At 32.1% G+C, this 27,913-nt stretch overlaps 2 protein-coding genes and 1 long non-coding RNA gene across 4 annotated transcripts; 1 reads left to right on the forward strand and 2 right to left on the reverse strand.

Annotated features, from left to right (window-relative positions):
• On the forward strand, positions 1 to 2,742 carry LOC107890684 (RNA-binding NOB1-like protein). Its single transcript, XM_016815208.2, has 5 exons — positions 1 to 474; positions 643 to 1,741; positions 1,869 to 2,037; positions 2,142 to 2,261; positions 2,354 to 2,742. The coding sequence occupies exons 1-5, from the start codon at positions 135 to 137 to the stop codon at positions 2,504 to 2,506; spliced, it is 1,881 nt and encodes a 626-aa protein (XP_016670697.1). The 5' UTR covers positions 1 to 134; the 3' UTR covers positions 2,507 to 2,742.
• An 834-nt stretch (positions 2,743 to 3,576) lies between these two features.
• Positions 3,577 to 8,212, reverse strand: LOC107892457 (probable LRR receptor-like serine/threonine-protein kinase At1g63430). Of its 2 annotated transcripts, none has more exons than XM_041101189.1 (13): positions 7,677 to 8,212; positions 7,310 to 7,448; positions 7,159 to 7,230; positions 6,906 to 7,049; positions 6,664 to 6,813; positions 6,174 to 6,290; positions 6,025 to 6,089; positions 5,594 to 5,842; positions 5,292 to 5,497; positions 5,027 to 5,159; positions 4,787 to 4,944; positions 4,386 to 4,601; positions 3,577 to 4,264 (listed from the first exon to the last, which is right to left on the reverse strand). In XM_041101189.1, the coding sequence occupies exons 1-13, from the start codon at positions 7,759 to 7,761 to the stop codon at positions 4,019 to 4,021; spliced, it is 1,980 nt and encodes a 659-aa protein (XP_040957123.1). In that variant the 5' UTR covers positions 7,762 to 8,212; the 3' UTR covers positions 3,577 to 4,018. The 2 variants fall into 2 exon arrangements, with proteins under 2 accessions (XP_040957123.1, XP_040957122.1); XM_041101188.1 differs by having other exon boundaries at positions 6,664 to 6,825; positions 7,677 to 8,204.
• Positions 8,213 to 26,212: 18,000 nt separating this feature from the next.
• Positions 26,213 to 27,858, reverse strand: LOC121220978 (uncharacterized). Its single transcript, XR_005918294.1, has 2 exons — positions 26,760 to 27,858; positions 26,213 to 26,654 (listed from the first exon to the last, which is right to left on the reverse strand). It is a non-coding gene; the product is annotated as an uncharacterized lncRNA (long non-coding RNA).
• Positions 27,859 to 27,913: the final 55 nt, after the last annotated feature.

Here is a 27,913-nt window from a genome sequence, read left to right on the forward strand (position 1 = left end):
GGCACCGTTCATGCCTCGCTTCCTCGCATTTTCTAGGGTTTTAGACTCTCGAGTCTGAGGTTGGTTGCCCAGAAAACATAAAAGACTGACTCTGCGCTTCGAGCTTTCTTTCTATTTCTCTCTAAGCCAAAAGCATGGAGGACTCCGGACCCCCGGCCCCAAACCTAAATCCGATATCGGGTTGGAGCAACGTTCTGAAGAGCCAACCACCTAAACCTCATACTCAAAGCCAAATTACGGCGACAAGCCAAATCTTCGTTGAAAGCTGCAAATCCACGAAGGGAATAGCGGCGGCTGTAGTTGACGCCAACGCCGTCATCGAAGGTGGAGAAAAGCTAAACAACATCGCTGACAGGTTCGTTACCGTCCCTGAAGTTCTCGCAGAAATTCGCGACCCCGTTTCCCGCCACCGCCTAGCTTTCATCCCTTTCTCCATCGATTCTGTGGAGCCCTCCCCAGATGCCCTAAATAAAGGTATTCAATCTTATCTTCAAGTCCCATTCCTTGTATTTGGTTGTTATTTTTATCACCATTTGGCTTCTGCTGCTTAGTTTGTTGTTATGAGGATAAGCAGAATCTTAATTGATGATATATTAATAGATACACCATTAGTTAATTGGGTGTCCTATTTGAGCTTCGTAGTTATCAAATTTGCGAGGGCGACTGGTGACTTGCAGACTCTTTCTGATGTTGATCTCAAACTGATTGCCTTGACTTACACCTTAGAGTCTCAAATTCATGGAACAAATCATCTTAGGGATGCGCCTCCCCCTGTTCATGTTGTTAATGTGAAGAGGCTGCCTGAAAGGGACCTGCCTGGATGGGGCTCTAATGTCCCTAATTTGGAAGAGTGGGAAGCTCTCGAACCGGAAACAGGAGATGGATTCAACTCTAACTCGAGAATCCTTCCCTTGAAAGACTTAAATATGAACTATGTCTCATCAGATAACCATTCCGAAGATGTATTGGTGGAAACAAAGAGTGAAACACATTCTGAGAATCGAGAAGATATTGACCAGGGTTTTAGGAGGCCTAGGCGCTATTTTCCCCAGAAAGAAGAGGTAAAAATCGAAGGGAAAAAGATGGTGGCTGATGGTATTGATGCATCTCAGGGACACTTGGATGATAATGCTGATGATTGGCTGCCTGCAGTAAGTCGAAGTACTCATAGGAGATATCTTAGGAGGAAAGCTAGGCGGGAATTCTACGAGGCATTAGTGGAGAAAGATTGTCAAGAAGATATGAAAAAAGGCTTAGAGAAGAGCAACAGTGAAGATGCAAGTGGTTGTCCTGATCGACCATTGCAACAAAGTGCCGAAGAAGTTCATTCTGGAAATGGGATTTATGAGGAGGCTGAGCGAGCAGAAGTTGACAAGGGTGATGGAGATCTTTCTTCAATCCTAAAACAAATGAGGCTGGAAGAAGATCCAGCGAGGACTCTTGGAGAAGCTAAAGAAGCAGAAACCACAGCGGAGGAAGCTATGTTAGATGACAGTGTGAATCTTGCTGTTGAAGGAGATAGTGAAGAATTAGACCAGTTGGAGATGTCAAGTCAGACCAATGAAACTGTCGATGCATCATTCACTGATGATTTGAGCAGTGAACAGAGCTGGATGTTGAGATCCTTATCCGAGTCCACTGTAGCTTGTGTAACGGGAGATTTTGCTATGCAAAATGTTCTTCTGCAGATGGGTTTACGGTTACTAGCACCAGGTGGAATGCAGATTCGGCAGCTGCACAGGTAATTAATTAATGCATATGTCGGTTCTGGTAATTGTCAGTTGGCAGTTATTCAAATGTGGTCATCATTCAAAATGAAGTTATTTGATGCATATGAGCTTATTTTTTTACCTTATATCTGTATGTAGATGGGTACTGAAATGCCATGCCTGCTATACTGTGACTGCTGAAATTGGAAGAATTTTCTGTCCGAAGTGTGGAAATGGTGGAACATTACGAAAGGTAGCTGTTACTGTTGGTGAGAATGGAATTGTTTTGGCGTCCCATCGTCCAAGAATTACATTGCGTGGTACAAAGGTAACTTTATTTACATTAGCATTGTGCAAAAGATTCTTTGGGTTTGGTTACATGATATGCTTTTGAAAAAAATATTATACGAATGCCTTCATTTCTGTGTGCAGTTTTCACTGCCTTTACCCCAAGGTGGAAGAGATGCCATAACCAAAAACCTAATTTTGCGCGAAGATCAACTTCCCCAAAAGTTCCTTTACCCTAAAACTAAGAAGAAAGTAAACAAACAGGTTCGTCTCATCACTACTTTTTAAAGGTCTGGTTGTAATCTTTTTGTTTCTGTTAATTTACATCTGAGGGATTGTTTATATATTTTATATAGGGGGATGATGATCTGTTCATGGCTGGGGACACCTTCACTCACCATACTGATAAAAGAGCACCTCTTCAGCCTCCTGTAAGGAAGGCATTAGCGGTCTTTAGCGGAAAGAGGAATCCAAACGACAATCATTACTCCCGGTCGAAGCAGAAGTAACTTTACATCACTTTTGATCTATATTTTTTACTCGAGAGCTAGACAATGAATGCAAAGTTTTTTGATATCCCACCACTTCCTTTGCCCATATGCTTTTGTTAAGCAAGTTTTTAATATTCTTTTTTGTGTTGGAATGAACTCAATCATGGAGAGATTTTATTTAAATACATTTGAGATTATGCATTGCAGAAGCAATTGAATGAAAAAGTAGTAAGGTATTGCCAGTGGTTCTTTTATGTACATGTATTGGAATGACTGGAATAATGTTTTGGGTTCCCCATTGTTTGCTTTTCTTTTTTGAGTTTGGCACAGATCTCCTTTGGGGGGACCATCAAATTAGGTTGAGGTTTTGCAAGTTCCTTAGCTGTTCTTATTTCTCAGAATTTTCGGTGTTTGTCCTAATGCTCCATCTAATAAAGCACCGTATTTTTTTATTTAATTATGTTATCATTTGGAATTCAACTCCTCAATAACCTCAAACTTCAATTTCTTTTTTCTAAGTTAACAATGGTTTTTTTTTAAATAAAAAAGTACATCTGATAAATAGAAATGAATTTTTGTTTGTTTGTTATTTGGAAATTGTCTAAATTTATTTTTGAATTTATATGGGTTTAAACATTTTTATTCTGTGAGAACTTTGATATTTAAAAATGGTTAAAAAATATATTTTTTCTTATACTTTTACAAAGTATTTTTAATGTTCATTTTGTATTTTCCATTTTTTAAGAGAATGAAACAAAAACTACTTCCATTAAAATAGAAAATTCAGTACTTGGAAGGGTTCACATTAAAATATTAATAACTTGAAGTGGAAAAAGTCATTTAAATTTGAAAATGTAGGGCCTTTAAGCAACAACAACGAAGAGATTCTAAAATACATGTTCTGTACAAAGGACATATGCTTGGGCAAGTCATTATATATAAAACTCAACCACATATTGCGTTGATTACTTGGATTAGAAGAATGTCAGCATCGAATAAGATTACATAATTGGAATGAGTATTAAACATTTTGAATGGATCATGCAAGAATCAAATTTGCATGTCGACGTTGGAAAGAGATGAGAAAGTAGTCGAAGCAAAATGAGAATAATTTATATATTAAAAACTGATTACACAGGATCCAGAGGATAAAAAACATGGCTAGGTTGTCTATATTGTGATGTAAGAGAACTTTCTGAGCACCCAAATCTAGAGATATACAATAGAAGTGGGCATCAGCATATAAACGAAATGCTACCAAATGTTTCATTTTGGCAAGCAGCATTTACAGAGATCAAAATGGTTGAACAATAGACAAAAAGTGTAAAACTATGTGTGTCCCGATGTTACAAATGTGTGTTAGCTTTCTAGATCTCGATTCAGCTCAATCACGATGAAACAGCATGTTCTGCCCAACCTAGAGTAGATGCCATTAACTTAACCAATCTTAGATGTGTCGTTTCTACTCTCCAACATTTAACTTTTTTTGCCTTCACCGATGGCCGTTAAGAAAAGTTCAAATGAATGCACTCATGAGGAAAGAGCAAGTTCAGCCCACGCTAAAGAAGATGACTTGAGCTCAATTGCTACAGATGTGTCGATTTTGCTCTCCAACATTAGGCTTATTTCCTTCATCGATGGCCGTTTCGAAGAGTCCGTATGAGTGCAAAGGCTTATTACTTCACAGATGACTTTGAGGTCATCATAACTGAAGTGTTTCAGCTCTGGATCCACAATATAAGACATGACCTCTGGTAGTTCAAGATAATCCCTGGCCTGTAATTCAGAGTTCAACATAAGTATTCCAAAGAATATCAAGCTTAGCACCCTTGTCGATAAAGAGTACAATGACATGGAATTTCATAATAAAAAAAGTGAATTGGAAATGATTGTTTACCCAGTCAATCAAGCAGCCTTTGTCCTTGCAGTATGGAGGCTTCCCACTAACTATTTCAAGTAGAAGTATGCCAAAAGAATGAATATTTCCTTGGATATCGAGATGGCGTTTTTCCAAAGAATTCGGGAGTAGACAAGCAGGGCCATTGTTGCCGATAGATCCAGAGTTCTTTTCGGATCTAGTAAGAATCATCTTCCAACTTTCAAAATCAACCAACTGCGTCAGAAGAAAATTGACCATCTCAACACCAGGACGAGCAATATTATTAACCATTACAAGTATTTGCCAACACAAAAGAATTTTATAAATAAGATCAAAATGACCTTAATTCGAGTATACTTGGAACATGAAGAAAACATTGGATGATCGTACATGAAATGGCAAGAGCTGAGGGGATATACCTTGGGAGAAAAATCCTCAGTAAGATACACAGAACTGGAGCTTAACTCTGATATAGTGAATGGTGGCTCGAGTTCAGCATGAAGATACTTGAGTCCTCGAGCAATGCCAAGAATAATTCTCATTCTCCGTGTCCATGATAACTGGGATCCTTCACCATCTGCAATTAAAATTGATTTCTCGGGTAAAAAACTCAATGTATAGAATTTTATCATTGTGTGCAAGAGAGAGCGTATGCTTACAATGCAAATGCTCATAAAGCGTTCCATTTGATGCATATTCGAAAACAAGCATCCTTGTAAATGGTGAGCTCTCTCTACAATAACCAAGTAACTTCCCTACATTTTCATGATTCAGTCTTGCCAAATCTGCAACCTAAAAATTAGTTAACATAAAAAAATTAGAATATGGTTGATTGAGCATCGTGAATTCCTGTATTTTAAAGCTGTTTCACATCTTTTGATAAATTAATCTTTTCATGGAACTGTTACCGGGAATATCTAGTACCTCTCTCTGGAAATAGAGCTCAAGATAGCCTGTCCAGTGCTGCTCTTTAATACAGAGGGATATCACAGCGATTTCAGGACCACCTCTCATGGTCCCTTTGTAGACAATACTGTCTGGTGAGGAACCAATAATGTTGCTGAAGTCTTCACAAGATACCTCAAGCTCTTGTCTGCCAAATTTTGTAACGTCTTTCAGCAACTCCGAATCTGGAAAAAATCATAATTTTTAACAATAGTACTCCGAAAACTACATTTTTAAGTTGATTTGAGAGCGGTAATCAATGCCATATATTGCAAACTAACCTACGTACACCATCAAATGTTCCTTTTCACTCCCTGATTTCTTCCAAGGGATTATAATTGCAGGCTTGCTTCTGCATCTTTGGAAAGCAGTAAGAATCGCGACAAGAAAGAGAGACCCAGCCATAATTCCTGTAGCAATTTCAAGAGCCAAAAGCCATGCAGGTTTCGAAGCTTTCTGATGCTTTGCAGCGTCTTTAAAAGAATGATGCTTAAGGCTCGGTGCTTGGTGACTTCTCGATGGCTGAGGACCTAAAAACAAATAATGGCACTGTGAACCATGTAATCATAGACCACCAGCAGAAATCTGTCAGAGTAATGAAATGAATTGGCGAGATTTCAAGTTTTAAGATGTCAACTTAGCTAAGAACATATAGTTTCTTCAAACATTCTCGACCAGGCCACAGATTAAGCAAAGATCATGTAATACTTACCACATTGTCGGATGGGACGCTGTTTTGCATCCTTTTCCTGAAGACAGTTCCCTTGAAAGCTTGAGCTGCATTAATGGTATGCAAAAACATGAGGCAATCGGACAGAGGGAAGCCAGCACAAATCAATGATACAAGCAATGAAAGTTCACCTTGGAAGATACTCCAAACACTTTGGTATGCTTCCAACCAAAAAATTGTACGACAAATCTACCACTTTTAGCTGAGATGCACCACAAAGTCCAGTTTCGCTTGTACGTGAATCATTCCTGCCATAAAAAGAATTAAACTTAAATCACTAACATGATTTAATTTCAGGGACTAAAGTTCTAGACAAGAAGCCTGCAATATTTCCGAAATCTATGATCCCAGACTAATATTTTTAAACTCTAGATGGCACAAATATACAATTATAACTAATCATCTGTCACTATCATCACATGCAAGTAAAAACTAATTTTGCAATGCCATTAAGGGTTAAAACAGACAACTATAATACGGAAGGCCACGTATATATAGGAACTAGAAGAGTTCGTTATTAAGTTATTAAGGGGATTTCCTAATGAGAAGTTCATCAAGTAGACATATACAATCCACAGAGCTTTACAGAGCATAATCACATTGCCACGATATTCTACTTACGTTCCATGTATCTTAGCTACAAATGATGAATTGTTTTCAGCAGGAACAGGTCCTTGAAGTTTATTTCTATCAAGAATAAGTTCTGAAAGGTTCCTTAAATTGCCAAGCTCCGCAGGCAAGCTCCCACTCAAACCATTTGACTGAAGATTTCTGTGAATACAACTTAAAACAAAATAAGCAAAAAAGCATAAATTACAACAAACATTTTCTTAAAGCAAGACACATAAGAATTCGGGTTTTACATTTTCACAAGGCTGGTTAAATTCCCGAGCTCTGTAGGTATTGGACCGGTCAGTTGATTCATCCCCAAATCCAAGACTTTAAGGAATTTCAACATGCCAAATTCTTTTGGAATTGTTCCTATCAGATTGTTTTTGCGTAAAGTTCTAAAAGAAAAAATACATGAACTTATGAGTCAATCATTACATTCCAATACAGATAAAAAGTTTGAACCAAGAGCATCATTTCGAACAAATAAGCACAAGGTGAACATACAGTTCTTGCAAGTAGGTAACTTGGCTCATTTCTGGAGCAAGAAATCCCTTCAAAGATGAACCAGATATGTTTCTGCAAAACATGAAAATGCATAAATTATGAACATATCTACCATTAAAGAACTTTGAAAAATTGTTGGATCAGTGCTTACATCTTGATAACATGTTGTCTCTCTTTATTACAAGTAATCCCAAACCACCCACATGGATCAGCATCTAAAGCATTCCAGTTTGACAAAACCAGGTGTGGGTCTTCATATATAGCTTCCTTAAATGTTGTAAGAGCCCAAACTTTACAAAACAAGAAAACAGAGTTCAAAACTCAGTGAGGAATATTAGAAACTATTGATGATAGAATTATATTAGTGTCTCCATAAAATCAACATCATAAATCTTTGAAAAAACACTGAAATAAAACACCATGTAGCAGGAAATTGACAATTAATAGCCCTTATCTGTACCCACATTTTCCCAGTAACCAAACAAGATCTACAAAAACAAAAATAGAAACCTCATTACCTTCCTTAGTAGGGAAAGAACTACAAGTCACACAAAGAACCCCAGAGGCCAAAAACATAATCAAGAAACAAATGTATGGTCTCATTTTTTTTCCTCTATTGTAACTCTCTTTCTGTCACTCCGCAAGTAGAATTCAATCATTCATCAACCCCAAAAGCTCTGTTTTATCAGCCGCGAGTAAAATTCATCAACCCCAAAAATGAAGAAGAGAGAGTAAAAATGGGGAAAACAAAAAAGAACCCAACTGAGTAGCAGGTGTGGGATTTATCAAGAAACTATAACTATGGCAAACTTCAAAGCTTTGGTACACTAATCTGCTGAAATGAGGTTGCTTTGCTAGTAATACAAAAACAATGAAAGAGATAAAGATGCTAGTAGTACAACACTATAGTGCTTAAATTCATGGTTTTGCTACTGCCCATGAAAGCAAATCACTTTTTGAGAAAAGGAGAGAAATTTGAAACCTTGAGTTTTAAAGGGAAAAAAAAAGACAAGAAAAATATGTGAAGGAAAACATGGATTGAAAATAAGGGAATGGTTAAGAATGTTGTCCTTTTCATCCTGAATACTTTGATCCATGAAATGGCAGTTTTGTAAATTGATACTTACTTTGGGGGGCAAATTTAATAATCTGCTTTTGGAAATTTCGCCGCTGCCAGTGAATTAGTGCTAATGATTTGGATTCAGAGGAGCAAAATTGATTGGAGCGCATTAATCTCGTGAGATTATTAATGTGATAAAACCATGGTCACAAATAATGTAAACCTCCTCTATTATTAATAAATAACAAAATCCCTTGAATAGTGGTTACATTGCAAAAAAAAATATTTTCATAATTAAATTAAAATAAAAGTATTTTATAATTTTTAATTATTTTTATAATTAAATTTAAATAATTTAATTTAAGGTTTTACTGTTTGTTTATTTTGTTTTAGGAAAATCCTCTTGTATTTAAATTTAAATTAAGTTGAAAATTTAAAATATTATTTTATAAAAAAAGTAATAAAAAACAATAATCCGTAGCATTTACATATCGTCAAAATAGGGTATTTTACCAATAAAAGCCCCTTTTTTTTTAAATTTACCGGAATGATCCATTTTCCGCGAAATCGCGTCCACGTCAGCGCGACTTGCTGACGTGGACGGAAATCGCGCCCTAGAGGACGCGATTTGCTGACGTGGCATGAACAGTTTATGTTTTTTAGCTTGAAAAACTTTGAAAGGCCATAACTTTTGGCTCGGTTGTCCGATTGAGACGATTTTTTTATTTCGAATAAATTTTCGAGATCTACGCGCTGACAAACTGCTTAGAGATGAATATGGACTAATTTGTAAAGTATAATTTGTTAGTTACGAGTATAGGGACTAAAGTGTAATTATTTCAAAATTAGCATGAAATTTTTGTAATTAAGAATATTTGAATGTTATGGAAGGATGAAATTGAATTTGAATTGAAAAACGAAGCTTAGATTTGAAAATATGACTATTTAGGTTTTAGGGACTAAATTGAATAAAATGGAAAATTTTAAGGAACTTCTCAAAAGTTGAATGAGCTGACTTATACCTATAACAGGATGATATAAGATAATTCTGTAAAAAAAAGATCCGGTGTTTACTTCAAATAAATAAGGAAAATAATGATTTGAATGTTTCAAAATTTAATTTGAAACTAAAAAAATTGAAATTTAGGGGCAAAAAGGGATCTTTTTCGATAAAAACTGCGGCAAACCGCCTTCGGATGTTTGTCAACGCGTATATCTCGAAAATTTATTTGAAATAAAAAAAATCGTCTCAATCGGACAACTGAGCGAAAAGTTATGGCCTTTCAAAGTTTTCCAAGCTTAAAAACATAAACTGTTCATCCACGTCAGCAAATCGCGTCCTCGTAGGCACGATTTGTGTCCACGTAAGCAAATCGCGCTGACGTGGACGCGATTTCGCGGAAAATGGCTCATTCCGATAAATAATAAAAAAATCAGCCCATTTCGGTAAATTTTGAAAAAAAACGGCTTTTTTTGATAAATTGCCCGTCAAAATACTTATGGAAAAATTTTGCTCTGTAAATATAAAAAATAAAAGGGAAATTAAAAAGAAATATCCCAAAATTAAGGTTGACGATTAAATATTAATGATAATTAAGCAAAAGCAAAGGCCCCCCCTCCCCCGGCGTTTGCGCCGGCGATTATGAGCGGTGTTCTCAGCGCAACCGCACTTTTTAATTATCATTTTCACGAAATATTGCTAATGTATTTATCGTTTACAAATATCACGATTTTTTAAACGTTGAAGAAGCAAAGACAGCCTGTGATTACACATTATAAGGTTGACTCTTTGAGACCCGAAATACTGTGATTCCAATTTTCTGCAAAAGACTAAAATGTCCTTTTAAATTTCTTGTGATACTTAACAAATAGATTTAATAACCTTTTTTATTTTTGTAAGTGAATTTTTTTAAAAAAACTTTATAGGTTATTATTTGATATTTAAAAATAAAAATAAAATATATAGTGATTTTAAATTATTTTGTATAAAAACGTAAAAATCGGTCATTAATATTGTCCAAAGAAATTTAAATTTATATAACAAATAGGAAAATAATTAATCTTTTAATAAAAATATAATAAAATTTGGGAAAAAAAGGTATAATAAATAAAATGTTTATTAGAGGAAAACAAATAAAATCTTAAATACAATAAATCATGTTATTTTCATCTATAAATGAAATTGTTTACAATAATAAAGAATGATTGAATTTTAATTCAAATGGCATGGTATTATTGTTAATACAGGAAGACGTAGGTTCGAGTGTGTTGAAACGTATTATCCTCTTCTTTATACATTGGGAATGACAAATATTATCATGAGATTATTAAAAAAATGCAATTAAACTTAAATTTACCTAAAATTTGACTAAAGCTTCATTTCTAAGTTCTATTAGCATCCTATTTTTGTTGTTTGGCTGTTGAGCTAAAAAGCTCCTCTTTTATTAAAGCTTCAAAAGTCAAATTCCACACGTTTTACAGTTGCCAATGACTCAATGTATTCGCCGTATCTTATATAGTTTTTTTTTTTTAATTTAAAGTATTTGTTTAATGATTCGTGTTTGAGATATATTTAAACATAAATATTTAAATATGAATTATTAAAAAATTTAAATAATATAGGTTCAAATATTGTCATTTTTTTTCTTTCTTAATATTATTATAAGAAAAAAGGAAATTGTAAATTGGTATGAATAAATGGGAAACCATTACTGAAATTAAATAATATATGAATATAATAATGCATGTAATGGAATAGAATGGTTTCATGGGCAGCATAAAAAAGAATAGAATGAAAAAAAGAAGTCACATGATTAAAGTTGCAAGTTGTGGTGTATGTGGATTGTGGACCATTTAAGAATTATTTAGGTTTTTTTTTTTTTGGTTAAAAAATATTATTATTAAGCGGGAATTGCCTTTTTCTGGCTTGGCAAGACGTAAGTGAATCATTGTTTTTTATGCCCGAAAGAGTGACACAGGCAGGACATGAAAGGTTGTTTAAACTTGAAGGCTCCTCATTACAATGCTTCCAAGAAAGACACTCTTAGTAAAAAAAAAAAAAAGAAGGTTGAGTAGTTTGAAAGCAAAATGGTTGACATCAATATTCCCCACAAAAATAATAATTAAAATGCAACAAAATAAAATAAACATAAAAAAATTCCATTTAAGTACGAGTTAATTTATTTTCGAGGCTTGAATTTGATAATGACTTTTACATTAGAATTTGATCAATTTGAATTTATGAGTTACTTAAAACAGAACAGAAGCCTCGTATTTTTTTTAAAATTTTTTTTGAGATTTTTACAGTCCAATTGAGATTTGGCAAGTGTTAAAAACTTTGTACCAAAGTCAAAAAGGAGTGAAATAATATTGGAACAAAGGCATTTCTTTTTTCTTTTGTTGGTAATGGAAGTTGCGGGAGAAACCGTGCATTTACATGATTTTGGTTTGTATGTTTAATGAGGAAGCAAATATAATTAAAGTTGGAATTCAAATTTTAATCATATTCATTGTGCATGTTGTGGAATCCAAATATCAATTCCGACACTCATTTTATTGCAAATTTCTCCGTGGTTAAAGGACCGACCCGATCTAAAAAGACACACACATCAGCAGTGTTTGCTCTTATTGAAGGACTGGGGTCCCGCCCTGTTCCTATCAAACTGTCCCTAAATCTCCATGTTTTCAGACGGCAAGGACCCCAATGCTTTTCCCTTTACTAATTTCTTTTATGTGTATATATAACTTATTTCTACCTTCGAGTCCTGATGAAATTTAAAATTAAATTCTTAAATTTTTATTTATAAGACTTAAATTTTCTTACCACTTAACTAAAAAATTATTGATATTTACTAACTTATTTCAAATAATTAATTATTAATAATGTAAAAGAAGTTAAAAAAAATTGGACCGATTATCTAGTTTTAAACATATTTTGCTTGTCAACGAAGTATTGTCAATGTTTATATAAGTTGAAATTCAGAATCTTGAGCATCCAAGTTTTTCATCTATATACGCATTATAATAATTTGATTCTACTTTATAGTTACTTGAACATGTACTTATAATTATATTATTATTGATTGAGTTTTAGTTCGATTAGAACAATGCAGGAAGGCGTGGGTTTGAGTGCGTTATCTTCCTATTTATGAGTTGGGCAGAGGCTTTAGATAATTCTAAGTATTGTGTAAAAAAATGACCAGAATCATAATGAAATTGTTAAAAAAATATATAATTATATTATTTTTGTGTCTCACACTTAGCTTATACAAATTAAAACCTTATTATTTCTTCCTTGTCTCAAAGTATTGATAAAAAAAATCTTAACTTAGGGTTTTCGCCTTTAATTAAGAATCCCAAAGCAGGCCAACACCTCATCAAAACTGCCTTTATTTTTTTTTTCTTTTCCTGTATTTTGGAGAATGATTCAAGCTCAAGTTAATGCAGGCAAAGGACATATAACAATTATTAAAAGATTTGAATTGGAAAGTTGGATTGTGGGAATTCCCGTTATTGGTAGATTCGATTCATAATTTTAAATATTAAATGCATAAATTTAACGTTGAATCATAAATATAAAAATATTTTAATAAAATATATTTAGTTTAATAATGTTATCCTTTATATGAAAAAAATTTTTATATATATTTTTTGAATAATATTGATCATATATACTCTATTTTAACAGAATGCCTAGAGCTAGGCATAATCCCTCATCAACCCATAAATAGGAGAATAATGCACTTTTATAACTCGAAACCATATCATTCTACATTAACAACAATGTCCATGCTAATCAATCTAATACTCAATCGATTTTACTTTACCAATTTTAAATTCCAAGTAAGGGATAAGGGAAAGTTTAGTGGTACATCTCATTGAAATTATGTTCCGTCCAAAATAACGTGCAAATGTAGATTGGCATGGTTATAGATAATTTTAGGTATTGCATCAAAAAGGATAGATACGATTGACTATTTTAGTGGTGCAAATTTAGACTAATTCAATAAAATAAAAAATCAAATTGATTAATTTAATCAATTTTAATATATATTATTTCTTTATCCATATTGTACTAAAAACCTTTAACTGAGGTGTCACAAGTCCATCAAAAATTTAGTTAGTTGTGAAATAATTAAAATATTTTTTTACAAAAGTAGATTATATTATTTTGAGGGATCTATCATCTTTTAATATTTTTATATAAAATATAAAACACCCCACATATGGAGAAACTTAAACTTAAGACCGATGAGTCACTATTGTATGGGTGAACGTATTATTTTTGTTTTGGCACCAATAAATTCCAATACTGGTATATTTCGATTTACCGTTTCAAGTTTATAGGTGTTTTTAAATATTTTTAACATATATTTTATATACATGTAAATACAGAGGCAAATCCAGTGGTAGGCAAGGGTCCTGTAACACCCCTAACCATTATCCGTCACCGGAACAAGGTTACGGAGTATTACCGAACTTTACGATTAAATACGGACATTTCCCAACTTTTGTTACTCATATTAAGAATCAATCATATAACACTCATATTGTCCCTTGATGAACCCTCGAGGCCAAATATTCACCTTAGAAGTGAATCGAGATTAAACCGAGTATTCAGGGAATTTTTCCTAAAATCTCAAAAAAGTTCTTAAAAGCAAGGGACACACGCCCGTGTGGCCGGCCGTGTGGCAGGAGACTGGCTCATGTCTTAGGCCGTGTGGGCATTTGATATGAGGCACATGGCCGTGTCCCAGCCTGTGCCCTTACCCGTGTAACTCTCTATCTTGGGTCACACGGCCAACTACACGTCCGTGTGCTAGGCCGTGTGCAAGGTGTAGAGGTCACACGACCAAGCCACGTGCCCGTTTGCTAGGCCGTGTGTAAAAACCTGGATATTCTGTTTTGAAATTCAAGGTGCAGGGGACACACGGTCAGACTACACGCCCATGTGTCAGGACACACACTCGTATCTATACTCGTGTGGACGAAAATTGGCCATTTTAAGGTCATTTTACTCACCCGTTATGATATCACCCTATACACAACATTTTAATGCCTTAATACATCCCAAACAAACAATAAACTCAAGCCAAATATCACGTTTTAAGCATGACATACATCCTTAATACTCAAATACTTAAACTTACCTATTTAATCCATCTTATTGGTTTATCAAAATCTACTACTAGTTACATAAACATACATACAATATATATATCATTCACAACCACATTTCAAATTATATCATTGCCAATTCAACCTTATACATGCCATATAAACCAAAATTTACATTGCAAAAACTACCGGATTAAACTGGATAGTGTAGCTTGATGTGTTGATTCAATCTTTCGACTACACGTTAATCTATAAGAACATATTAAACAACACGAGTAAGCTTAATGAAGCTTAGTAAGTTCAATAAGTTAAACATTGATCTTACCAAACTTAATATAATAAATTAAATTGTAAATAAAATCATACATTTTTCCCTGTCAATTACAATATAATCAATAAACACACTTCCTTCAGATCAATATCAATAATAATCTATAAATCTTTCAAATCAATCACATAAGTTTTTTACCATTTCTTTCTAAATCGAAGAACGGCTTACGGATATGAGTGCATCATTCTTTTTGTGCCATAGTCCAACTATGGTCTTACACATGCATTGCCATGGCCCTGCCATGGTCTTACAATTGTAGTGCCATAACCCAGTTATGGTCTTATCATCAGAATGTCATAGCCCAGCTATGGTCTTACATATATATATATTGCCATGGTCCAACCATGGTCTTACGTTCAAGGTGCCATAACCCAGTTATGTTCTTTTCATTAAAATGTCATAGCTAAGCCATGGTCTTACATTTAAACATTGTCATGGTCTAACCATGGTCTTATCCGCTTATTCATTCTTTGCCATGGAACGATCGTACTCAATCCTGCGTTCTACTCATTTTAAACATTCAATTCAATTTTCATACTTTTACAATAATATTAATTTCAACAACAAAATATGAATAAATACATTATACCATTCCTAAATTAACAAATAATCATGAAAGTTTAACCGTATGAACTTACCTGGGCTGGATTGTAAAATTGGTAGCAGTTCAGAAACTACTCGGCTAATTTCTCTTTTTCTCGTTGATCTACGAGCTCTTGATATAGAATGTAAAATTTTTCATTCATTAGCATATATTTCAATTTCAGTCCACTTCACAATTTATACCCTTCAAATTTCAAAATTATACAATTACCCCAACTTTTATAGCTTTTACAATTTAGTCTCTCACCAATTAACTCATCAAATGAGCTAATTTTTATAAAATAACATTTTATCTAAATATTATAAGCTAGTACACAACCTTTAATAAACAAAATTTAATACCAAACCATAAGATTTAATATTTTTTATAATTTGGTCCTAAAATCAATTTCTATTGAAATTACTTGATAAAATCATCATAAAACAAAATTAAAACTTCAAATCCATGCTAATTCATCATGAACATGCAGCACTCGTCAATTGTAACTTTCAAAATTACCCATAGAATCAAAAACTAATGAATTAGATAGTTGGACCTAATTATAAAAATCTAAAAAACACAAAAATTACAAGAAAAGAGCAAGAATTGAACTCATATGGTGCAAAAATATGAAAAAACAGCTTAGAGGACCTTGAATGGCGTTTTTGGACTGAAAATTAGAAGAAGAATAGCCTAGAAAAGTTTAGAATTCAATTTATTTAAGTTAATTTTACAAAATTTACAATTTTGCCCTTAAATCACCTAATTCCAAGATTTTTTTCTGCTTATGCCCCGTCAGCCATTCCTTGGGTATCTAATTTCCCTTTTAGTCCTCCCTTATTTACCATTTATGCTATTTAATCACTTTAGAAAGTTTTGCACCTTTTTCAATTTAGTCCTTTTTAATTAATTAACTATCGAAACGATAAAATTTTCTAACAAAAATTTAACACTACCTTAATGACACTCCATAAATATTTATAAAAATATTTACGGCTCGATTTATAAAATCGAGGTCTTGACACCCCATTCTCAAAACCAATTAACCTAATTATTTCTTCTAAACTCAAATCACTATTACACAAATCTTTCTAAAATCACATTTAACTCGTAAATACTAAATAAAAAAATTTACAAGCTTACTCATCGGAATTGGTGACTTCAAATCACCGTTTCTGTTACCATTGAAAATCCAGGCTGTTACAGGTCCTAACCCCTAAAAATAAAAATTTTGCTATTTAGTCCTCATAAATGTTGAAAATATTAGTTAATGTATGATAAAATTGTATTTTGATCCCCTTAAAAAATGAAAAATGTTCCACTTAATCTCTTAAAAACGATGAAATAAAAAATTAATACATGATAAAATTACACATTGACTTCCCAAAAATGTATAACTCAATTTCAGATCCTTTATTTTATTTTTTTTGGCTTCACCTATGTATAAATATATTTATATAAAAATATTAATTTTAAAATTATTAAATATATTAAAAAACTCAATTAAATTATTACATTTTATTCTTAAATGTGATTATAAAATAAGAATAGTTAACATAAAAATATCAAATAATTAATTTAAAATATTAAAAATTTATATAAATCGATATGCATTGGTACAAATTGAAACAAATTAAAACAACCGATACTAATCAAAATTTACAAATAAAATCTAAATCTATTATTTTGAAATACCATCCAAACAAGATGTTCCTGTTGATACAAGTGGTATCAATATAGATTTTAGCGCTCCAACTTTACTAGTTCAAGGAATACTTCACTTGTTTCTTATATAATTTAAAAAATGTATTTTCTTTTACTAATTTTTTTCACTCACATTTTTAGTATATCATAATCTATTTTTTTTAAATATATTCATTATATATAATAAATTTATAACAATACAATTTAAATTAACCTAATCCAAATATTTTAACTTTACTCGACTCAACTATATATTAAAAGTTTGTTTGAGTTAGTGTGATTCATGAGGTGGGTCTTAAACCAGTTGTAAAATTACAAAAAAAACGTATTACTTTTACAAAACAAAAAATATTATTTTAAGGGTGTTTTTATTTCTTTTATATTTTTTCATAAAATCTAAGAATATATAGAATGCAATTTGAATAAAAAAATATCATCTTAACTTCCTCAACTTCATCATTTCAACTGAACTAATATTTAATTTTTATGTTAATTTTTTTTATAAATTTATTACATAATTGTTTTCACCTATATTATCATATACCATAATCTAGTTGAAATTAAACTAATCTATATTATCTAAACTCAACTTAAGAAATAAAAATTGGTTAATGGATTTAACCGACCAATATTAAGTCGATTTCAATAAAACTTATATCTGTTGATTAATCGATCATATATAAAAATAATCAATTAAATCGATTAAAACACTCTTTTAAATTTCTTATTAAATCTAAAAAACGAATATTTAATAAATTTAGATTGAGATTGTAACACCTCCATTTTTTGTATTTTGAAATTAGGACTATTTTTAAAAAATAAAAATTGAGTAGAAGCTTATAGAAAAAGCCAAAAGAAATGAAGATTAGTGTTAATGGCTTGATAATGTGGGATTAGATAAGCTGTCTATTTCACAATCCAAGCGATGTTGAAAAGCAAGAATTTTCAAAGTTTGGTTAAACACTTTAAAGCAAAACACTCCTCGTGAGTTGTTTCAGATTTTTTTTTCTTTTTTTTGGTAGGCCTCATTCTAACTTTTAAATTCAATTTGAATCTTAAATTTTAAAAAATACCCAGAGATGTTTATGGATTTATTTTTTATTTATTATTCAAATAATTCAAAGAGTTCGACCAATTAGGTTAAGTGTTGTTGAGGACTAGTTCATGGCTAGGACAATGATTAGTTGTATTGTTTTCATTGCTCTATTGTAAATAGAATCAAACATTACATCCTTATACAGACACAATCCTTTAGCATTTTAGTGTTTATGTTTAGTTTTAGGGTAATTTGTACTAAAGGTTACTAAAATTATTAGTAAATTTACGTTTTAATCACTCAATTTTAAAAAGATATAAAATGATCATTGAATTATTCAAAAAATTTCACTAAGTCGCTAAATTATTAGAAATTTTTTATTCAAATCATTGGATTATTATTATTATTAAAGTTTGGCTAGTGAGCTCTAAGTGACGATCGGTACGATGGATCAATACCCATTGATGAGTAGAAGAAAACTATTTAGATTTTGGTTCTGTTGTTCAAAGCTGTTTTAAGAAAAAAAATGAAGAAAGCTTTCGATTGGTGTAGTTGGTGTCAAGAGTGAAAGCCATATAACAATGATTTTCAATCCAGCGACTTAAATGAAAATTTTCAAACAGTTAAGTGATCATTCTATAACTTCTTGAAATTAAAAGACTAAAATATAAAAATTGTAATAATTTCTTAGTTTTATTGCAGATCTAAATAAAACCTTAAGACGGCACGTTTGCTGGACTCAAAAAAGGGAAGGTGAAATCAGAGACGATTGGATTAAGTTGGGGAGTTTGTATTTTCATTATTTTGGTGGATTTTGACAGATAACAAACCAATATTCGGTTGATCCATGACGCGTTTTACGCTTTTTGGAACGATGCAGTGACGATGCCGCTGAAGTTTCCTCGTCCTATATTAATTCCAGGCAGTGGTCCCATACTTCTCCATTTTAATGGCTGTTTTTGTTTTATGCATTAATGTGGCTGTTAAATTTGGTGAAACGGCTGATGGCGAGATCTATCCTTCTTATGCTTCTGTTGTTTTCTTAACCAATAAAAGCCGAATGTTTCAATGCAATTTGGGCCTTCTGCCAGATTTTACGCAATTACATGCATCTTCACATTTTTTTCGTTAAAAATCTCAAATTTCTGTTCGTGTTTATTCCATTTTTTTCATATTGATTCATTTAAATTAAGCGAATAAATAAAACCCAAATTTCGTTCACATTCACATTCATTTATTTAACTCGACAAACAAAAAAAGATTAAACTTTTTATCCAACGTTCTAATCATTTATAGTCCCACTTCACCTTGCTCTATAGGAGACCTCGCCTCCCTTAATAATGAAAATGTCCCCGCCAAGTCTTATACGCCACTACCGTGTAAATTATAAAGACTTGACGAAATGACGTGATTGGTTTAAGGGATATACATTAGCACATGCATCGGAAAAGTGGAATGAATCGTCCCATGAATATAAATAAGAAAACATCTGTTCAAGAGTTTAAACCTATAGCTTCACTCATCAAGATTGGAGCAGTCTCTCTGACGGAACTAAGCTGTAGACACTCAATAGTGTGTACCTCTCGTTATCCATTAAGTCCTATCTTCTCCCCTCATTTGTGTTTCTTATTTTTACTTAGTTAATATCAATAATTGGTCTGATGGGCGTGGAGGTGGAAGATTCATTACGCGACCTTCAGATGATGACAAACCCTGATGAGGCGAACCCACGAATCAGCCTAACCACCTGCTAAGACGGATTATCAACCCACGAATCATAAAAAAGTATTAAGATCTTTCTTAATGAATTCATTTAAATTAAGCCCATTGGCCCTTTAGGTTTGTGTAAATTAAGCCCATTGGCCCAACTATATTTAAAAATCTATAATATATATAAAAGCCAAACTATTAATAAAAAATTATATTAAATACATCCTATTTAAAATATATTAATTTTTTTAAACAATAAGTTTTAATTATTTGTATAATAAATAACTTTATATTTTATATATAAATTATTATGACTATTTTATTGACCTATTAAATTTTTTTATAATTTGTATAAATGATTTAATAATGATTAGGATTTTTTTATTAACACTGCATTTGAATAATAAAAAATTTGATATGTCCATTAGTTATTATTTTAAATAAAATTAAAATTATTTTGTAAACTACTTTGTGCATTAAGTATAATAGAAATATTTTAATTATGAATTAATTTTTTTGCATTATTTTAATTATTAAATAAATTAATATTTTTTAATTATTTTTAATAATTCAGAATAACAAATATTAATTTAAGGAAGAAAATAAATATATGAAATCAAGTGTAACGCACAAGATATTAGAAATTAATATATAATATTTAAAAGAAATAGTTTTATGACGAAATTAATTTAAATTTAATTAATTTTTTTAAAGATAGCAGTACTTAACAAATATAAAAGAAATTGGATATTTCCTATGCATTACCTAAAATGATTAAATTAGTACCTACAACATACATCAAAGAGGGAGATAAATTCCAATTAAACTCATGACAAACAACTTGAGTATACGTGTTCATTTAGGCCGTCAAGTTAGGCAGATAAGCAACTGAAAACCACGGTTTCACTGATCCCACCAACCACCAACAACTCGTTGCCGTCAAACCGAAATGCCGGTGGCAGCTTCGACTTGTTCTCCATTTTCTTACTCGCCTCCGTCTCCGCCACCATATTTGGTGTCCGTTTCCCAGCAAGGGCGGCAGCTTTTTTCTCCATTCTTCGTCGAATGACATACTCTTCGGGAATAAACACATCCATGTCAAATAATTATACTAATATTATTAATTCCCGAAAAATAATATATGAAGGAAAGGAAGGTGACGAAAGAAAGAAACTTTGAAGAAATGGAAGCGTGACGAGTTTAAACGCAGGACAAATATTGGTACCGTTTGAAATATACCATACTTATAGGAGAAAAGATTAAGGGGAAACCATGGGCGTTGGTCCCATGTTTTTAGTTTAAACAAGCTACCTTTTTCCTTTTGATTTTTGTTTTCCTGCTTCTGAGCCTTTCAAAGCGCAGTGGTTTTCAAAAAGCTATTGACTCTGTAACACACTTGAGACTGGTGCGTAAAACAGATACAAATAGCATGCGGTTCGCACAGCCTGGCACGTGTTAAACTCAAATTAAGTCTCATTTGTAACACTTCCAGAATTTCTTTATGCTTGCTGCTTATTCTTTTACACCTGTCGAAATAAATAATTTTTATACCACTTTGACACGTGGGAAGATATGGGTAATCTGTAGGTAATCCTTCGCAAGAAACAGTTCGTAGATAACCCTCGTATATTCCGTCTGAACCAGTTTAGAGATGGCTTGCTACGCACCTCCTGTGGGAATCACCAAAGTATAATCACCTCGTATGACCCTGAGGATAAGAATATTAGAACATGATCACACATTATACTTCATGGTGACAATTAACCTATAATGACCTAGCCATCTAGTTAGTATACACAAACTTGCAGGACTATACATTGTCTGCTACGTGGCACTACAAGACAAAATGTGCCCTTATATAAGCTTAAGTGCACGAGGGTCCAAGGATCGACTTCCATTGCTCTGAAAACCGTACATGGCAACCTTAGTAATCTCCTTCCCCTCCTCCTCCCTCTCCTTACTCCAGCTCCTTGTTTGTCATAAGTTAACCGGCGGCATCCCTCTCCATTGCCTTCTCCTCCTTATTGGTTACCCGTATCAACAAAAATATATACTTATATATATATGTACGTGGAGCAAGTCTCAACAAATGGTAGTATAAAACCATTACAATCTAGAATACACAAGTTAAAGTGTTGCATTATTTATTGATATTTTTCATGTCTTTTTACGGTTTATGTTTTGGGATTTTGACCACTCCTCCCAACAATGTTATTTCCAAAACTCGAACTTGTGCTCTCTCTTTGGAAAAAGGTTTTACATTATAGTACATCTATAATCTTAGGGGAGTTAAGTAGGTATCCACCTTAAAAAAATATTTTTATTTTTGTCATACTCAAAGTATTCATTGTCGGTAACAATGATTAATCTCGCTCTCTAAAGAGGTAAATAGTTAGCCATGAGTAAGGATCAAACCCTCAACTACATGATTAAGGGATGAGGTGAGCAATCACCACACCACATTTCATAGTTCACCTTGAGAATCTTAATTTTGGTGCAATCTTGATTTTATTTGTTCTTTATTGAGTTTAATTACGTCAAGCTCTCATGGTCATGGAGATTTTATGACATAATAGTACCTTATCGAAAAATTGAGTCTATGCAATATTAGATACAAAAAGGGATGAAAGTATCTTGAAGGTCCTATATTATAGGGATTGAATCAAACTAGTCTTTCTATAATTAAATGCATCAATGTAGTCCCTATATTATTAAAAGAATAAAAAATCCCCTATATCATAACATTTATATTTAACTTGGTATAGTTTCCATTTCACCTTTGTAATTATTTTAGGGCTAAATTATAAAGTTAAAATCTATAAGGTTACAATATGTTTCAAGACTCTATACTCCTTCTATATTTAAAATTTATTCACTATACTTTTATTTTCAAAAATTTAGTCGCTACAATTTTCAATTTAAAAGTTCAAATCTAGTTATTAACACTGTTAAAATTCTTTTGTTAAATTAGTCGGTGTGACATTCTAAAATTAAAAAGAAAATCCCTACTTGGTAGGTATGTGACAAAAAAATAGCACTGTGATCAGGGGAGAAGCCATAATTTTTTTTCGGGGGGAGGGAGGCGGAAATAAGTTGTATAATTTTATAAGAGTTAAAATGCAATTTTACCATTTTAATAGCTTAATCTTTATAATTTTTAAAGATTAAATCAAAATTCTATTATTTTTAAGGGGACTAAGTGCAATTTTATCATTTATAAATTTAAAATTTTATGAATTTTAAGGGCCCAAATTTAATTTTCCATTTTTAAGGAGGCTACCACCCCTGACTGTGATGGACCTAAATTCAATAATAAAGTTCAACTTTGTAAACAGTTCTTAAAATTCATGTCCACATTTTAATCAAAATAAAGTATTTAGATTAAGTGATGACATTATAAATGTTGAAGTACCAAATTATGTTACAAATTAAAGTATAAAAATTAAATCTTGAATTTAAGCATATTATAAGGATCGAAGTTAAAATTTGACCATATTTATATAATCTAAAAATTAAAGAGATTAAAATTAAAATTTAACTCTTATGTTTATAAAGTTAAAAAGAAACTTTAGACACATATTATAAAAAAGAAAGCTTAAGACTTTCCTTTTATATATAGTCGTATAGATATGTATTAAATATATATATTAAAAAATTAAAATTTATCAATAAATGTTGGATGTGATGACAAAACACATTATACTCTCAAGGAGGAGTTAAACAAAATAATGCGAACTCTTCTTTCGTTTTCTTCAACCTATGATGTATTGCAATTATAAAATAATTATACATTAATTGGAAATATATTTCAATGCACAATTATTAATTTTTACTATAATTGTTCAAATACTGCATATTTGAGTTGGTTTCAATGGTAATAAGGGAAGCTTAAAAGTTTAGGTTCCCTTTTTCTAGAAATACTTTTATTATTTAAAAACTAAAAATACATTTAATAAATAAAAATGTTTTTATAAATAAAAAAGACAAAAAAACATGTTTGTCATTCCTATAGCACTCCATTAAATATATAGTATTTTAATTAATTAATATTTTAGGTAATTTTGAAAGAACTTAAAATGCAATAATTCATGTAAAAGAAAATTATGGCTCAAAACTAAATTCTGAACTTGCGTGGGTAAATTTTACTTTGTGCTATGTGATTTTATTTTATTTGGATAATTTGTTTTTAATAATTTAATACTTATATTTTTAATTTGGTTGTATTGTATTTATTACACTTTAAAAATTTTACGTTGATAAATACTAAAATTCCACATAAGTTTTAATTTAAATTTTGATTTGTTATAAAATGTACACGTAAAACTTTTATAGTTAATGAAACTGCATACATTTATTTTAAATATAATTGTTTCTATATTCAGTAAAGAACATAATTTTAGGTTGATAATATTGTTATTAATTTATGCAAATTGAAATAAAATAAAATATTCATTATAATTGCAACCATTCAAAATAGTTTGCATTCAAATATTCATTTGTATCCATTCGTAATAATTTAATGTAATTTTGAAAAAAAAAACAAATCCAACATAACGTGCTGAAATTTAGGATGAAAAGGTTGAAATGATATTAAATTATTCGGAAGGGATACAAATGACATGATATCCTAATTTTATATAATTCTTTTTCTAGCTCGATGATACAAAGAAAATATTTGAAATTTTGAAGTTTCATGTTGGACTCCTACATCTGAACTCTCTCTAGATTTATTTTGATTTTTTTTTTCAAATTTATTAGTTAAAATTTTATTTTAAAAAGAAAAATAGTGAAGAGGCTGTTAAAGAATGGGTTATTTATCGTGGGGGAGGCATTTTAGAGACAGTAGTGATTCTTGCAAAGAAAGCGAAACATGGAACATGGAAAGTCATGATTATTTATTGAATCATCGGACAAACGCACATAGGAACATGGATTCTATGGACTGTCGTCAAACACTAATCTCGTGATCCATTCTCTTATTAATTATTTTTTAGGGAATCAAAATTTATTCAATTTCTGATTCGTTCATCGATGGTGGTGTGTTTCCAAGGGTTAATTGTATTAAGAGGGCTTTGTAATACGAGTTTTTTTTTATATATTAATAATTCTTACAAGTTTTTTATATATTAATAATTCTTTTTTAAACGAGATTGAAGAATGAGGAGGTGGGTATAAGGGAAGAGATGAGTGATTAGGGTTTAGCCTTTTGGGATTTGTTGGGAGGAAAGGAGAGAAAAGGCTTTTCTACGTTGTTTGGGGATATTTATAGGTAGGTTGAGTAAAATGCACTCGTTAATAGCGGGTGGCCTAACGGAAGGTCCAATTGAGTGGTCAATGATAGATGGTCCCTCTCATGGATGGAATGAAGCATGCGGATGGTTGGTCACTAAGCAACTATCCAAATGGTATAACACGGGTCTGTGGGTTTTTTCGGTTGGTTATTGTGTTGCCATGTGTCCCAATTGTTGGTGCATGAAGATAAAAATAAACTTATGAAAAATTAACGAAGGCTTCAAGGCGTGTATCAATGCCAGTTTATTTAAAGTTCTATTCACCTCCACCTATATTATGGTGTGCAAAAAAGTTACTAGCAAATGAACCTCAATGATACTTAATGACTGTCTACGTTTTGCACTGACAGAAATAGTCCATTGAGCATTGAGCGGAGCATAGCAAAGATATTAATTTCTATAAAGAATTTCTGCAATAATTCTTTATAGAACAATCTATTAATATAAAAAAATGTGGGAGATCAAAAAGAAACTTTTTTCTATGTTTTTTGGGTTGTCATGCAAACGAAACTTCACTCCTATTTATAAGAGGCCTTGTGTCTCTTCATAGAGACATATTAACTACCCAAATGGATAATCATATATTTAGCAATAAACATAGTTATTCAATAAATATCTACTTGAACAATTATGACTATTTGTTAACAACCAAGTAACATAACTTTTGGCTACGTGTAACTTTTCTTTTATAATTATTGAAACACTATATGTTTTGAAAATGTTCCAACACCAATCAAGGTAGGGGTATAACAATAGTTCCTCCTCCTAGTCAAAAAGTAGGTTATAAAGTGACTGTACCTTGAGATCATCTAATCTAAAAGTTGCCCTCACCGGTGGTAGTTGTTGCAAATGAAGCAACATGATACAATTATTAGCCCGACGATCCAGGAATGTACAAACACCTTGCGAGGCTATTGAAATTTATTACTATCATTTTTAACAATGTGTTGATGAATGGTACTTCTATTCACAATTGACTTGTATAAATTTTACTTTGTGATTCAACGAGTGGTAAGCTCATTAGCTCAACAATGCAAGAATGTATAATGTATACTCGAGTGGTGTAGCTGTCGATTAAATGATCTGGATTTATGCAGTGGAGAAGTGTCGTATATATATCATGGATGCGACTATTGGAAATGTAAAATAGAGGAGGTGTAATCCATCTATTTGACAACATAAAATGTAAGAGGTGTACAAATTGTTTATTGACAATATAAAATGTAAAATTTGTGAACCATTCGTTGGTAATATAAAATGTAAAATGTACAATCTATCCATTGAAATATGAGTGGAAGGACTATTTATCGTTATAAATAATTGTAGTAAATATAACTTTTAGCGTGAGCTTTTGACAAGTGAAAAATAAGTGTTGAGTGTGTGTGCTCAAAGTTACAAAAAATTTATTCATTAATCCAATTTGGAGTTCACTCGTTGCGCTTGCACATGGGGAGGCTTATGGGGGTCCTGCTTCCACATATAGGGGTGGCTTATGGAAGGTATCATATGTTGATCGCACTATTGCTGGCTCTCGCAAATCGAAATTATGTGGAGAGTAACGAATGGCTTACTCCCGCACATGGGTCAGCTTACGAGGGGTCTTGCTCCCGCACATAAGGGGAGACTTACAGGAGGTATGCTCCCTCAAATGGAATGTATATAAACTTAATAATATTATATATCATCACAAATGTCATAATAAAACTCAAATAAGTAGTAAAAAAATGGTAATTGAGATATTAAAATAACAGTATTTGAGGTATATATACCTGATTCTTCAGTTGATCCTGGTAAAAAGTCGTAGCTAAAGTTACAGTGGTAGCCAACACCCCAATCCGCACATTACTCACAATACCATGTGGTTGTTGCATTATTCATATTATTAAGATTCAAAATGGAAAAGAAATTAAATGCGAAATAAACTAGCTATGTAGAACTCCCAGAATAATTTCTCTTCTTCTTCTTCTTCTAGTAAACTATACATACACATATACGCATGCTACACCCTTCCGAGTATCTCTCATGGGGTGTTGAACACTCTCGGGTTTACACCCCACCCGTATATGTGCGTATGTATATATATATTACATGTGCATGTAGAATTGATTGAGAAGTGCAATGGGTTTTAACCTCTTGTGTGTCCCTATCAACTGCCACAACTCGGTTTTTTTTTTGATAATGAAGAACTACATATGCTATCCACTTATATCAAAACCTCATCCGGTGGTTGACCATAACAATGTAATCCTAGTGGCAGTTGAAATGCAAGATTAGCCATGCATATATATACATCATGCAGAGAGAGTGTCTAACCTCCAGCTAGAGGTCTTTACCTATTTGCTTTTTTTTTAAAATATAAATAAAGTATACATGCATGGGGTTGTTGAAAATCCACGAGTTTACACCCCACATATATATATACTTGTTCAGGCATGTCATCCTTCGTGGGTTTCTTTAACCCCTCTTCATGGGATTGCTATTGCTAGAGTATTCATATATTATTAATTTGCCTTGATGTAAATGGAGGGTGTAGCCACCCTTCATGCTTCTCTAACTCTGTGGGGCACCTCCCACGAGATTCCTTTAACATTTTTTTATTTACATAAAATATAAATGGGAAGGGGTAGGTGAAACATATCATACATATGGCATTGGATAATATATACACACACATATATGGCCTTGGATAAAATCTAAAATAGAGAACTTTAAGCACTAGCTGCTGCGACTTGTTTTATAATTTCCAACTTTAAAAGAAAAGAAAGATCTGACCTGCGATGGGGACAGTGGGTCAATGAAAGGGAAATGGAGGGGATGTCCATTGAGTTTGGTCAACAACTACGAGCACAAATGGAGGGGATGCAAATCCCTACGACTCTTTTACTTCCTTAGCACAAATGTAGAAGACACCTCAAAATTTGAG

Source organism: Gossypium hirsutum, chromosome D09 (assembly GCF_007990345.1).
Source record: "Gossypium hirsutum isolate 1008001.06 chromosome D09, Gossypium_hirsutum_v2.1, whole genome shotgun sequence".
NCBI lineage: Eukaryota > Viridiplantae > Streptophyta > Magnoliopsida > Malvales > Malvaceae > Gossypium > Gossypium hirsutum.

Coding starts and splice junctions, on each gene's coding strand:
- LOC107892457 (XM_041101188.1), bottom strand. CDS start 7,761: ATGAGACCATACATTTGTTTCTTGATTATGTTTTTGGCCTCTGGGGTT. Junction 4,945..5,026: donor GCTTTATGAGCATTTGCATT/GTAAGCATACGC, acceptor TTTTAATTGCAG/ATGGTGAAGGATCCCAGTTA. Junction 4,602..4,786: donor CTGAGGATTTTTCTCCCAAG/GTATATCCCCTC, acceptor CTTCTGACGCAG/TTGGTTGATTTTGAAAGTTG.
- LOC107890684 (XM_016815208.2), top strand. CDS start 135: ATGGAGGACTCCGGACCCCCGGCCCCAAACCTAAATCCGATATCGGGT. Junction 475..642: donor CCCAGATGCCCTAAATAAAG/GTATTCAATCTT, acceptor TGAGCTTCGTAG/TTATCAAATTTGCGAGGGCG. Junction 1,742..1,868: donor CAGATTCGGCAGCTGCACAG/GTAATTAATTAA, acceptor ATCTGTATGTAG/ATGGGTACTGAAATGCCATG.